General features: G+C 37.6%; 1 protein-coding gene across 4 annotated transcripts; it reads left to right on the top strand.

Moving 5' to 3' along the window:
- Positions 1-2,360: 2,360 nt before the first annotated feature.
- LOC115953826 (protein BREAST CANCER SUSCEPTIBILITY 2 homolog B) lies at positions 2,361-11,341 on the top strand. Of its 4 annotated transcripts, none has more exons than XM_031071629.1 (21): positions 2,361-2,662; positions 2,748-2,894; positions 3,865-4,914; positions 4,996-5,120; positions 5,209-5,363; positions 5,788-5,910; positions 5,994-6,191; positions 6,274-6,355; positions 6,453-6,503; positions 6,594-6,669; positions 6,786-6,897; positions 6,976-7,047; positions 7,991-8,189; positions 8,267-8,449; positions 8,662-8,804; positions 8,888-8,938; positions 9,059-9,269; positions 10,309-10,476; positions 10,568-10,655; positions 10,777-10,839; positions 10,945-11,341. In XM_031071629.1, the coding sequence occupies exons 1-19, from the start codon at positions 2,518-2,520 to the stop codon at positions 10,622-10,624; spliced, it is 3,348 nt and encodes a 1,115-aa protein (XP_030927489.1). In that variant the 5' UTR covers positions 2,361-2,517; the 3' UTR covers positions 10,625-10,655; positions 10,777-10,839; positions 10,945-11,341. The 4 variants fall into 4 exon arrangements, with proteins under 4 accessions (XP_030927489.1, XP_030927488.1, XP_030927487.1 ...); XM_031071628.1 differs by having other exon boundaries at positions 2,362-2,662; positions 8,876-8,938; positions 10,750-10,839; XM_031071627.1 differs by having other exon boundaries at positions 2,362-2,662; positions 8,876-8,938; positions 10,942-11,341.
- The last annotated feature ends 343 nt before the right edge of the window (positions 11,342-11,684 follow it).

Consider the following 11,684-nt stretch of genomic DNA (forward strand, 5'->3'; position numbering starts at 1 on the left):
AGATGAGTTGTTCGTAATTGTCCGTCCTCGTTGACGTAGATCTCTGACCTCAAAAGGTAGTTCAAGGCCTGAACGTTTACATGGCTGTGCCGAGGAGTGACGTGTGATCTATCTGCAAAATAGCCGAGAAGGAAATTTTAGTTAGGTTACAAAAATTTTGAATCTTCGATAAAAAGAAAATAAAACTAAAGGGCTGAACCCCCCTTCCCAGGGGATTGATCCTAAAGGTACTGCACCTGGATCTCTTGCCCGAGTTGGACAGTGAAGACCGTCGCTCCACTCTCTTGAGGCAATAAAGAAGTCATCTTTCATACCCTTATTGGATTTAGGAAGACAGGAGATTAGCCTAACGATCTCGGACCGAGATTTAAGATAGTATCCCATCTTGTCAAGATGGTGGCATTCGTACATGTGAACTACGTCATGCCATGTAAGGCCTAGACCCATCCGCTTGTTCAGGACATCTATGCTGCTTAAGACCCTAAACATGTTGGGAGCGCACTGATGCAGTGTCAACCTATGGTTAAACAAGTAGTTCAGGGTAATCCTACGCATGGGAAGCGCCATTCCTCCTTCTATAAAAGCGATCATGGGAATGACGACTTGACCCACTTCCCTATCAGTCAGCACTCCTTCCGGAGGACAATACTCCAAGACCACCCCTTGCGGGATGAGATATTTTGCCCTAAAGGCCTCCATGGCGGCCGGAGTATCTACTAAATACTTGAATCTACCCATCTAGTCAAACCGGTGGGCCGAGAAGGAAGGCCGAGGTGAAAATTGAGGTTACAAAGAGGAAGTAGAACTTACGAGTATCCTTACGACAATCTCTGAAACTCTTAGAGATTTCCTTCAGGAAAAGTTTCTCACTGAAGTAATCACGGAAATTTGAAAGCCTGGAATGTTAATGAAGGATTGGGCGCTGAAATTCTCTGGCAAATTGGAGCATTAGTATAAAAGAAAAGCAAAAAGAGCTTCTTCAAGACCTTATATAGCAAGAGAGAGAAGGGAAGGCCATTCCCGCTCAAAATTCTAGGAAGAATGTCAGCCGTTAAATCTGCGCTTCACCATTAGATGAGGGAGACATAAAGCCGCCTGGAGTAATAAGCCGCGCGTCGTAAATCGTAACGTGTCAGAAGCAACTGCCCCCACACGTGCGAACTGGAAACTAATTGATCTTATCCCTTGAAAAGTCAAAACCCCGCTTTACTCCTCGGAAGGAGATAAAAGTCGGAGTTTTGAGGGGCTATTATGGGGACTATGGCCCAAAGTAACAGGTTGGGCCTTGGACCCGTCTGAGGACACCAGCCCATCCGAGGAGTTAACGTGGCTTAAGCAATCCATGTTAAACATATCACTGGAAACAAAGAAAACAGGTTCGAGGAGGAATTTCTCCTCGGACATTGAAAATCTGGAGCGAAAGGACATCCAAGCCACTAAAGCCCATCCCCTAAATACGTGAAAAGGAAGGAAACACAAAATATCTAAGCAAAAGCTGGCACCACCACATTGAATGCATTACAGCTACTTTCCTAGTCGCATTAATGTGGAGAAAACTCCTAAACAGTACTACCTTGATTACCGCAACTCACAAAGAACTGAAAGAGGTGTCTGATGGGACAGATGCTCAAGTGGAGGTTTGGATGATCGACAAGTGTAAAACCCAGATGATAAGAAAAGGCCTATATAATGTGTAGAAGCCCCCATAAGAAGGGGAGGAGAGAAAGGGAAAAAAGAAGAGAGAGTACTGTAGCATGCAAAGGAACCCCATTGCATTGATCTGTATACGCAAATTAAGTTTTTAGCCCTATCAGATCGTGTGATTTTTCAATATAATGACTTTTGTTCTTGTTCATGTGTTACTTTATTCTATGCAATACCTCGTTTAACTTATTAAAACCTAGTTCTTCGATCCATACTCTACAAAAAATTCATTGTGTTGGGCTCTTTGGACCAAAACTTACAAAATAGGGGATTGAGCTCCAAATTGTGCACCTACAATGATTGTCTCAAGTGAAAAGAGACATTTTTTTAAAAAAAAAAAAATTTTCATTCAACCACCCCCTGTTGGTGCATTTTCATATTTTGAATTTATATTGATCTAATTGTTATTCCTATCTTGCATGCTTTCTTTGTAGCATAATTACTAATAATGATAAGTTTGCATATGTAATGTGTGGTCTTATTAATAGTTAAATATACATGGGGAAGTATATATCTTAACTTACATTTTAGCCTAACTTTCGTTTTTATGAATTTAGAATAGTTATTGATACTGCATATTTTATATAACTATTTTGTGCATTGGACGGGTGGCTGGTTCATTATAAAGTCTAAACTCGTCATTTCAAATAGAGTTTTCCTTGAAGCCCTTCAAAATTTCCCGCCTTTTCGAAAATGTAAAACACATTTCCCAGCTAAAGGTACCTGAAAAGAAAAACAAAACCAAGCCTTTTTAGTTTTAGGGTTCACACCATTGTCCACTTGTTCTTTTCGAAACTCAGACCACGCCGGCAAATGTCGACCTGGCAGATATTCTCCGACGCCGGCAACGATTTCCGGTGGGAACCCTCCGATCGAGACCTCCAAATCAAACCCGACGATGATTCACCAAATGGCAGAAGCACTCGTCTCCCTTCGATGTCCGATCTCGCTCTCCAAGGCAATTCTCTCTCTCTCTCTCTCTCTGTCAATCTATCTGATAGCTTTGTTTTCTGTGGCTCAATTTCTGATTTGGTTCGCTACAGGATGTGCGAAACTTCTGGAGAATCGCAGCGAAGGATTTGGGAGTTCTCCGATGTTCCGAACCGGGTCGGGGAAATCGGTTGCGGTGAAACAGTCTTCGTTAGCGAAGGCCTTATCGGTTCTTGGCGACGATGCGGAGACCAATTCAGGTACCACAATCTCACTCTTTCAATTTTCATGTATGTGTTTGAATTAAATAAAAAAACCTACTGTTTTGGTGGTATCGAAGTTTGGGAAATTCCTGTGATTTTTGATATACTAATGTGTTGTAAAGTTCTCCTGTGGTGTATCAAATTTTGGCTAGGATTTTATTTAATTTTTTGGGCACCAAGAACAATTGGGGGCTAACATTTTATTGCTGTGTATGTGTATGGTTCTTAATAAAGTGAAAGACCCAACTTGATTGCAATTGTACTAGTGTGAAAGACTTAATATGGGTTGGCTTTTGCTTTATTGAAAGCTAACAATAATTGAGAATAAGAAACTCACATTTATTTTCTTCTTTTAGTTAATTTTTTGTTAATGCTTTTGATAATTCGATAGTTGGGAAGGGGGGATTTGAACACCGGATGTCTCTAATGGAAACGTCAGGATGTGCCAGTTAAGCTACTAGCTCTTGGCTTGTTAATCCTAGATGTATAACATCTATATTATGTGCCTCTTTGATTTATCTTATTTTCATCGTAGAAGAGAACTTACACCTTTTTAAAACTGCACCTTTTATAAGGTATAGCTATACTTATGCCATTTTATTGTTTAAGTGAAATAAGCTTAATGAAAATTAGCTATAGTCTAATACTTGCTCACTCTGTCCCTTTTCCTCTCTCTCTCTCTCTTCTTCTTCTTCTTCTTTTTTTTTTTTTTTTTTCCTTTTCAGTTTTAAATCGTGACTCTTAATTTAAACTAATGGAAAAAGAGTATTGGCTTTTTAAATAAAGTAAAGGGTAAGTTAGGAAAATTGTCTATGTCAAACTTTTACTAGTGGACAATATTTTGAGAAATTTGAGAATGAAATTGTGGACAAACGAAATGGGATGGAGGGAGTACTCATTTGAGACAATCATGTAGTTATGCCTTGGTCTTTTCAAGAATTTTTGTGAACTCATGCATGATGTGCAGGTCGGGTGCTAGCTAGAGATAATGGATGTGGTTCTGCAAATTCTCTCTTCCAGACAGGCTCAGGGAAAATGGTCAATATATCTTCAGACGGCCTTGTTAGAGCCAAGACATTGTTGGGATTGGAAGAAGATAATGATAATTGTGTTTTTCAAGGCCTTCAACATTCAGTGAAGCCGTGTAACACCAATGGATCATTTGGATGGAAAAGTTCATCTGATATGGAAATGAGAGAGGGTGTGAACAATTGTGAGATTAAGAATTTCACATCAGTTACAGGGTCTTCGTTAGTTTCTAAGATTGGTTTAGAAGCAACTAGGTTGTTGACAAATCAGGAAAATCCAAATCTTATGCAACCCGAAATGTATAATTCAGCTCTCAAACCACCTCCAATCAAGTTCCATACTGCAGGTGGAAGATCTATTTCTGTCTCTAGTGATGCACTAAAACGTGCAAGGAGTCTTCTTGGTGACCCAGAATTGGGAACTTTCTTGAATGAAGGGGATGGAAATGATTCAGTTTTTTCATTTTCAAAGGAGACAAGATTCAATGGTGCTTCTTCAAATGACGGAAATGATCCTTGCACTCCCTTTTCTTATAAGGAAATGGCAGAGAGTAAAAATATGTCGAAAGTTTTTGTGTCCCCGTTGCGATCATCTTCAAATCAAGTGCGGTCGTCCGTCAAGTCAAAACATATTGTTTCTGGGAATAACTTGATCGAAGAATTTGATGCTGTTCAACAGGAAAATGCTAGTGGGTTAAATATTAATGCGTCTTCTCTACAGAAGCCCCTAAGCAACAGCCATGTTGATCCTAATACAGTGGCAAAAAGTTCTTTATCAAATGGTATCAGTTCAAGGATTAATGCACCTCGAAAGTCACCAGCCAGGCCCTTGGTTGATATTTCAAATACTATTGTCACAACTTGCAAAAATACTGGACAAATGAATAGCGTAAAGAGAATACTAGGAAGGAGTTCTGTTTCTCCATTCAAAAGGCCTCGTTCCAAATTCTCCACCCCTTTGAATAAGGATGTTCCATTTATTTCCAATGGTAAAATTCATGCTGGTTTTTGAAATAGCTTTGTGTTTTTGTTGATATAGTGCTCCTCAATTCAGCTACATGTTCCATCAGGATTATCTACTTTAGCATCTGATCATTCATGTTGCAAAAGAAGGATTTCTGAACGATACCCGTTTCAGATGTCGAGAATGTATGTCAAGGAATATTTTAAAGTGCCTCTGTCAGATCAGAATATGGTACATAGACTATCAGTGCTGATATTTATCCTCTAGAGTTTCTTTGCTTTTGGCATTGATTCTAATTTACGTGTCCACATGAATACAGTTGGATCTTTTGTCAGACCAGGTTCGATGGATGAAATCAATTGATGCAGAAAAGTACATGTTTCATGATGTATCTGGCTTAAATGGCATTGGACCAGAAGCTTTTCTCCACATGCTGGCTCAGTCTGGAGCATCCTTGCAATATGCTTCAAAAGAGTAAATTATCTAACTTATCAAAAAGAGTAAATTCTCTACTACATTTCATTTCTACTCTTTTACACCCCTCCCTCTTGTGGGCTGGAAGAACATTTTTTAAAGTTACATTGCTTCTTGGTTTGCAAATGCTATATTGATCTTTGCAAACTTTGGTGACAATTTTAGCTTTACGTAATGTATCATTGAGTTGCTTGTGATTGTTGACATTGAGTTGGGCTGCCCATTTTATTATTAAATAGGTTTGGTCCGGTAATATGGATTGGTTGACTTATGCAGCAACCTTGAATTTGGCTATTGTGAACACTGTTTATGGGTCTTCAGCAGTGCTGTTGTTGATGGCTTAATGCTCTTTTATTAGTTTTAAAAATATTTTTATTCTGTATCTTAGTTTTTGTTTAGCATTTTAAATTATCTGTCTATCTAGATGGGTCATCAATCACTACAAGTGGATTGTTTGGAAACTGGCATGTTATGAGAGATGCTATCCAGAAATAGCTGCTGGAAAATTCTTGACAGTGTCCAACGTGCTCGAGGAATTGAAGTATAGGTATCTAATTATTGCATTGGTTATACATTTAGTCCTGTGTGTATAAGACATCCATGAGAACAATATTGTATGCATTTACATAGATATGAAAGAGAAGTCAATCATGGTCACTGTTCTGCAATCAAGAGAATTCTGGAAGGGGGTGCATCACCTTCTTCAATGATGGTTCTATGCGTTTCAGCTATTTGCTCAAATTCTGACCTAAAGAATGAGACTTGTTCCATGGCAGTAATTGGGGCTGAAAATAGTAATGTGACAAAGGTTGAACTAACTGATGGGTGGTAAGAATATGCCTTGACACATGCTTTGATGGTTACCCTACATCTGAAGTTCTTTGGCATGTAATATCACCTTGTCTCACAGGTATGCAATGGATGCTGTACTGGATGTACCACTGTCAAAGCAGCTTGCTGCCGGAAAACTGTTTGTGGGGCAGAAACTTCGGGTAAGACGTTCATTAGTATGTTTTTTTTCTGCCTTCCTTTGATTAGAAGATTTCCTTTAGAACGCCTCTTCCTTACAGTTTATTTTTCCCTGTGAAGATCTGGGGAGCAGGATTATGTGGCTGGCTTGCGCCTGTTTCACCCCTTGAGGTTCTTTCTGGTTTATTTTTTGTTGTTGAATTGTTGGAAATGTTTACCTTGTCTTTACAGGCTTGTCTGAGGCTTTTTCTTCAATTTCAGGTGTCGAGGACAGTTAGTCTGCTATTGCACATGAATGGCACATATAGAGCTCATTGGGCTGATCGGCTGGGATTCTGTAAGCATTGTTTGGGTTGTCTAAATTTTTGTTTATTTCCAGTCTTATATGGTGTAAGACATATGCAATTTTTCTTCTTGCCTTCTAATGCATGGTCCTCAAATCTATAACCTTAGGTAAAGGTGTTGGTTCTCCTTTAGCATTTAGGTGCATTAAGAGTAACGGTGGTCTAGTCCCTCAGACTATAGTTGGAGTCACACGAATATACCCTGTCCTCTACAAGGAGAGGTAATTTGAAAATGATATAGTTTAAAGTTCTCTTCAGTACATTCTGAATGATAAATTGTTCCTTTTGCTTTCATCTAGGTTAAGTAATGGCGGGTCTATTGTCAGATCGGAGAGGATGGAGTGTAGAATGGTGCAAGTATATGATCAGAGGTGACTTTATTCTTCCATAAGAAGACAAATTTAAATGGTTTACTTTCTTGGAAATATTCATTTATAGTGTTTACTTGATCTATAAGTAGATGTCTGTGTAGCCTATTCAAAATTTTAAATATTTATTCACTCTAGTAGTTCTATGATTTTTTGTCATTGAGCTATGTTCATTAATCATGTCTGTCATACTTTTTCTGATCATTCAGAGTCTAAAGCATATTGTTGCACTTGGTCTTGCTAGAAAGCTTGGATAGGGATATGGCAAATGGGTACAATACATAAAGATCTTAATGATACAAAAGGAGAATTCTCACTTATGCAGAATACGTGAGTTAACAGCAAAGAAAAAGATATATAGACTATAGAACCTATGCAATGAATATACGGATATACATATAACAATGAGAAATCAGTGGAATATGTCTACATGTGGGGCACACTCCTTAGAGTGATTTGCTCTGTTTGATCTTCCAATATTAGAGGTGCTCGTTGACTTGGTTTCTGCAGTAGCCATTGGGTTTATATATGGAAGAGAGCTTGCTGTCATAATCACAAAATCAGCACTATCATCAATAGGAACTCTTTCCTTAACACAATACAATATAGAAACATAGATATGAGAATCCTTGAAAACGTAGGATGCAATATAGCAAGGATATGCTAATGAAGTATCATATTTGTATAAGCAAATGTAATGTAATATCTATTTCAAATGTGGCCCCCTTTTACTTTTCGGTGCACTTAGTATTCTTTTGAAGTTTAAACAGGACCATGGCAAAATGAGCAGTTTATGAGATAATTCTCCTCTTAATGATGCAAAAGCATCTCTAACCTACAGTAATGACTCTGAACATTCATTTTGCCTTTGTTCTATTTTTCTTTGTTTGCATTAATGTAGTGCAAGTTTTGTTTCTCTCTCTATATGAGTTTTGTTTGGCTGCAGGCGATCTACTGTTGTAGAAGGCATTGTTTCCGAGTTTCAAAGAGGCATAAAAGGTTCACATATTTATAATGACTCTGACAGCGATGAAGGAGCAAATATTTTAAAGATACTTGAGACAGCTGCAGAACCTGAAGTTTTAATGGCAGGGATGAGTCCACAGCAATTAACTTCTTTCACCACTTATAAAGCAAAACTAGAGGTGGGTTTCAGATGCTTTGCTTAAAGAAAAGTACAACTGTAGTATGAGATTACTAACTATGGTCATTCTGAAATTAGGCAACCAGGCAGTCAGACATGGAGAAATCAATTGAGAAAGCTTTGGAAGATTCTGGTTTAGGAGAGAGAGAAGTCACCCCATTTATGAGGGTGAGAGTAGTTGGATTAAATAATAAAATTTCTGACAGAAAGGACAGCCCTAAAGAAGGGTTGATAACAATCTGGAACCCAACAGAGAAGCAGGTGAATCCAATGGTGTTGTTTTGCTTTACTTTGACCCCATTGATATTGAGTTTGCTCATTCCCCCTCATCCAGCCCCTTTTCTCTCTACTTTCCCCCCAATTCCACAACCCCCTATGATGACTATGTTCCCTTTCCCTGAATCTCATTTGCTAATATGAATATTCTGTAGTGTCTTTTAAGTAATTTGTTAATTTGCTTACTATTGTGACAGCAATATGAACTGGTTGAGGGACAGGCTTATGCTGTTTCAGGGCTTGCACCAATTAATTCTGATGCACATACCCTATACTTGCAAGCAAGAGGATCCACTGCCAAATGGAAGCCTTTATCTTCCCAAGAAACTGAACACTATAAGTAAGTTTCCTTGTACTTCCTGTAAGTAAAATTTTTTAATAATTGAGTCTAGCTCATGGTTATTCCTGTAGGCCATTTCACAGTCCTCGGAAAGCAGTCTTATTGTCAAATTTGGGAGAAGTTCCTCTTTCCAGGTGAATTTCATATCTTATTCTTCTTTTCTGATGTTTTTGCTTATCCTCTACTTTCTTTTCTTTCAAAGTTGTACAGAGACAAAAGTTGTAAACTTTATATTGGTTCTTTGTGTTCTTCAGTGAATTTGATATTGCTGTGGTCATTGTGTATGTGGGAGAGGTTTTTAAAGCTCCCCATCAAAAGAAACAGTGGGTGTTTGTGACAGATAGCTCCATTTCTGAGTCGCAGTCAGAAGAATTATCCAATTCTTTACTTGCCATCAGATTCTGCTCACCATTCATTGATGATGATTCATTCGCCCCAGTCAACTCTAATCTTGCAGGATCCACAGTGAGTAATTTCACATTCAACTCCAATTTATCTTTTAATTAGTTGATGCATTATTAGAGACCACTTTGGGTGTTTTAGCAAATAAGAGCTCACGTGTTAAGATTTGACTTAATTCCACTAAGGATATGTAATCTTCATGGAAATTTCCTTTGTTCTCATAATTATACACTTTGAAATAGGAGAAAAGGAATTAAATGACTGATTGCTTCATAAATCATAACTGAGACAATCCACAAGCTGATAACTAAATAAGAAAGTTTTTTTTTTTTTTGATAAGTAAGAAAGAAGTATATTCAAAAGGCTACTTTATGCATGAAAAGCACAAAGCAAACCAAAATTTACAAAGAAAAGAAAGAGGGAAAAAAAAAAAAAAAAGAAGAGAAGAAAACCAAGAAGAAAATTAATTACAAAAGAGGAGAGAACAAATGAAAGGGAGAGAATCACTAGACGTGAGTCCCTAAGCCCGAGACTAGTCGAATAGGGATCCACTAAAAGAATCAAACAACTAATTTCCGGAGCTATCCAAGTCCTCAAAAGTCTGCTGATTGCGCTCCTTCTGAAGACACCACAATAAGCACAAAGGAATTAAATTCCAAATGTTAGACGAGTGCTATCCCAAACAATTCCACTAAACAAAGAGCAGATCTGGAACTGTTCTTGGTAAGACCCACGAAATCCCAAAAGATTTAAAATTCCACAACTGATGAGCCTTCTCATAATGAAGCAGTAAGTGATCCACAGCTAGTTACTTCAGCGCTAGATTTTTATTGATTAACTAACACAATGCATAGTCATTTTGGAAGAATCTCCTTCCCAGAGCATAAAAGTTTACTACACATACTCGTAATGGTTTTTCGTTATAAAGATTGTCAAAGGCTCTTCTACTTAAAAATTAACTTATAATTGAGTATGGTTTTCATGTTTTAGTTTTCAAGACACTTGCAATATGCACTTGAATCCCTCTTTCTTCCCGGAGACAGATCGTGATCCCCTTCTCTTGAAGTTTCTGGGTGACAGCTTTCATGTTTCCACATTGCAGGTTGGATTCTGTAATCTTATCAAGAGAGCAAAGGACCAAATGAATCATCTCTGGGTAGCAGAATCTACGGAAAATTCAATATACTCTCTGAATTTTGATTCTCCCCATTGTTCTCACCTCAAAAATGCAGCTGCCTCTGCTCAAAGATGGGCAAAACTCTCTAGCTTGGTCTGCTTTTTGAGACTTTTATCTTGTTGATGGCATTTGCTGCATGTTTTTCCGCTGTCATAAATTTCTGTACTTGTTTCACTTTCTGCAGACTATTGATAAGCTTAGGGAGAAGGTTTTATTAATTATTGGTGATTGCAAAGGCTAGATAATGAATGGAGCTGATACAAATCGGACTAGTAAGTCTTCATATTCCTAAATGGATTGTTATTTTAAAAAAAAAATCAATGTGAGGCTATCTGGCTCTTACAGGTTATTTGTTTCTAATCTAAGTTTCCTCCATATTGGTGCTGGTTCCAGTGCAAACTCAATGGATATGGTGAGCACATCATTTGGAATGCTTGAAAGACTTCATTTTTTCTGGTACAATCTGATTCCTGATATATCTTAGCCTCTTCTTTGTGCTTGAACTCTTTAATTATTGATGTTAAAGAACACCTGTGCAAGTCACTAACATTTAAATAGCAGTGCAATGTTCCATGGAAGAATGTGGAAATATTGCACTGTGTGCAGGGATGTAAGTCATTTTACTTCAGTTTTGAGCCAATTGCCACAGTTTGAGAGGTTTTGGTTGATTGAGCATGTATAGTTCTGGAAGTTGCAAATGAATTTTTCTTTCAGCAAGTCAAACCCAGTTAAGATTCTGTAAAATATTCAGTAAGCAATTTTGCGTTTATACCATTTTGGGTGGAGGGAAAGGCCTGGAGTGTAGAGCAAATGTGAAATTGCTGAGATGGCTGAAGTTGGTCTAATGTATAGTCGGTAAAATGGGTACCTTTCCCCAATGGTCAATGAAGAAGCTATGTACATATAATGAGAAATTATAATGTTCGTTTGATTCGATAGTGTTTGTTTTTTCCAATTGTTATCCTTAGTATCTTGTGAATCACAATTCATATAGACTACATATTAAAATGTTAATTGTTAAGTCTTTTTTTGGCTAGGGTAAATCTACATTTATATGCTCAGCATAAGAGCATGCCTTAGTTTTGAATGAGATTATTAAAATAGAATTACTTAGTTTCGAATCAAATTATTAAAATATATTACAAAGGAGTCAAACTTTTATAAAGAGATGGTATTGTAACTTTTAGAAATAGAATGAATTATGTGGGGGCTAACTATCTAGAAGGTACTATTAAAACTATATGAATTGGGCCTATGGTCCAATTCGAGAATATTATCCAATCCGAGGATGGTCAAATAAA

Source organism: Quercus lobata, chromosome 7, assembly GCF_001633185.2.
Source record: "Quercus lobata isolate SW786 chromosome 7, ValleyOak3.0 Primary Assembly, whole genome shotgun sequence".
In the NCBI taxonomy this organism is placed as follows: Eukaryota; Viridiplantae; Streptophyta; class Magnoliopsida; order Fagales; family Fagaceae; genus Quercus; species Quercus lobata.

What these genes read in the sequence shown, in the direction of transcription:
- LOC115953826 (XM_031071628.1), top strand. Translation starts at nt 2,518, where the DNA reads ATGTCGACCTGGCAGATATTCTCCGACGCCGGCAACGATTTCCGGTGG. An exon ending in CTCGAGGAATTGAAGTATAG is followed by an intron (nt 5,911 to 5,993) that starts GTATCTAATTAT and finishes GCATTTACATAG; the next exon opens with ATATGAAAGAGAAGTCAATC. An exon ending in CGCCTGTTTCACCCCTTGAG is followed by an intron (nt 6,504 to 6,593) that starts GTTCTTTCTGGT and finishes CTTCAATTTCAG; the next exon opens with GTGTCGAGGACAGTTAGTCT.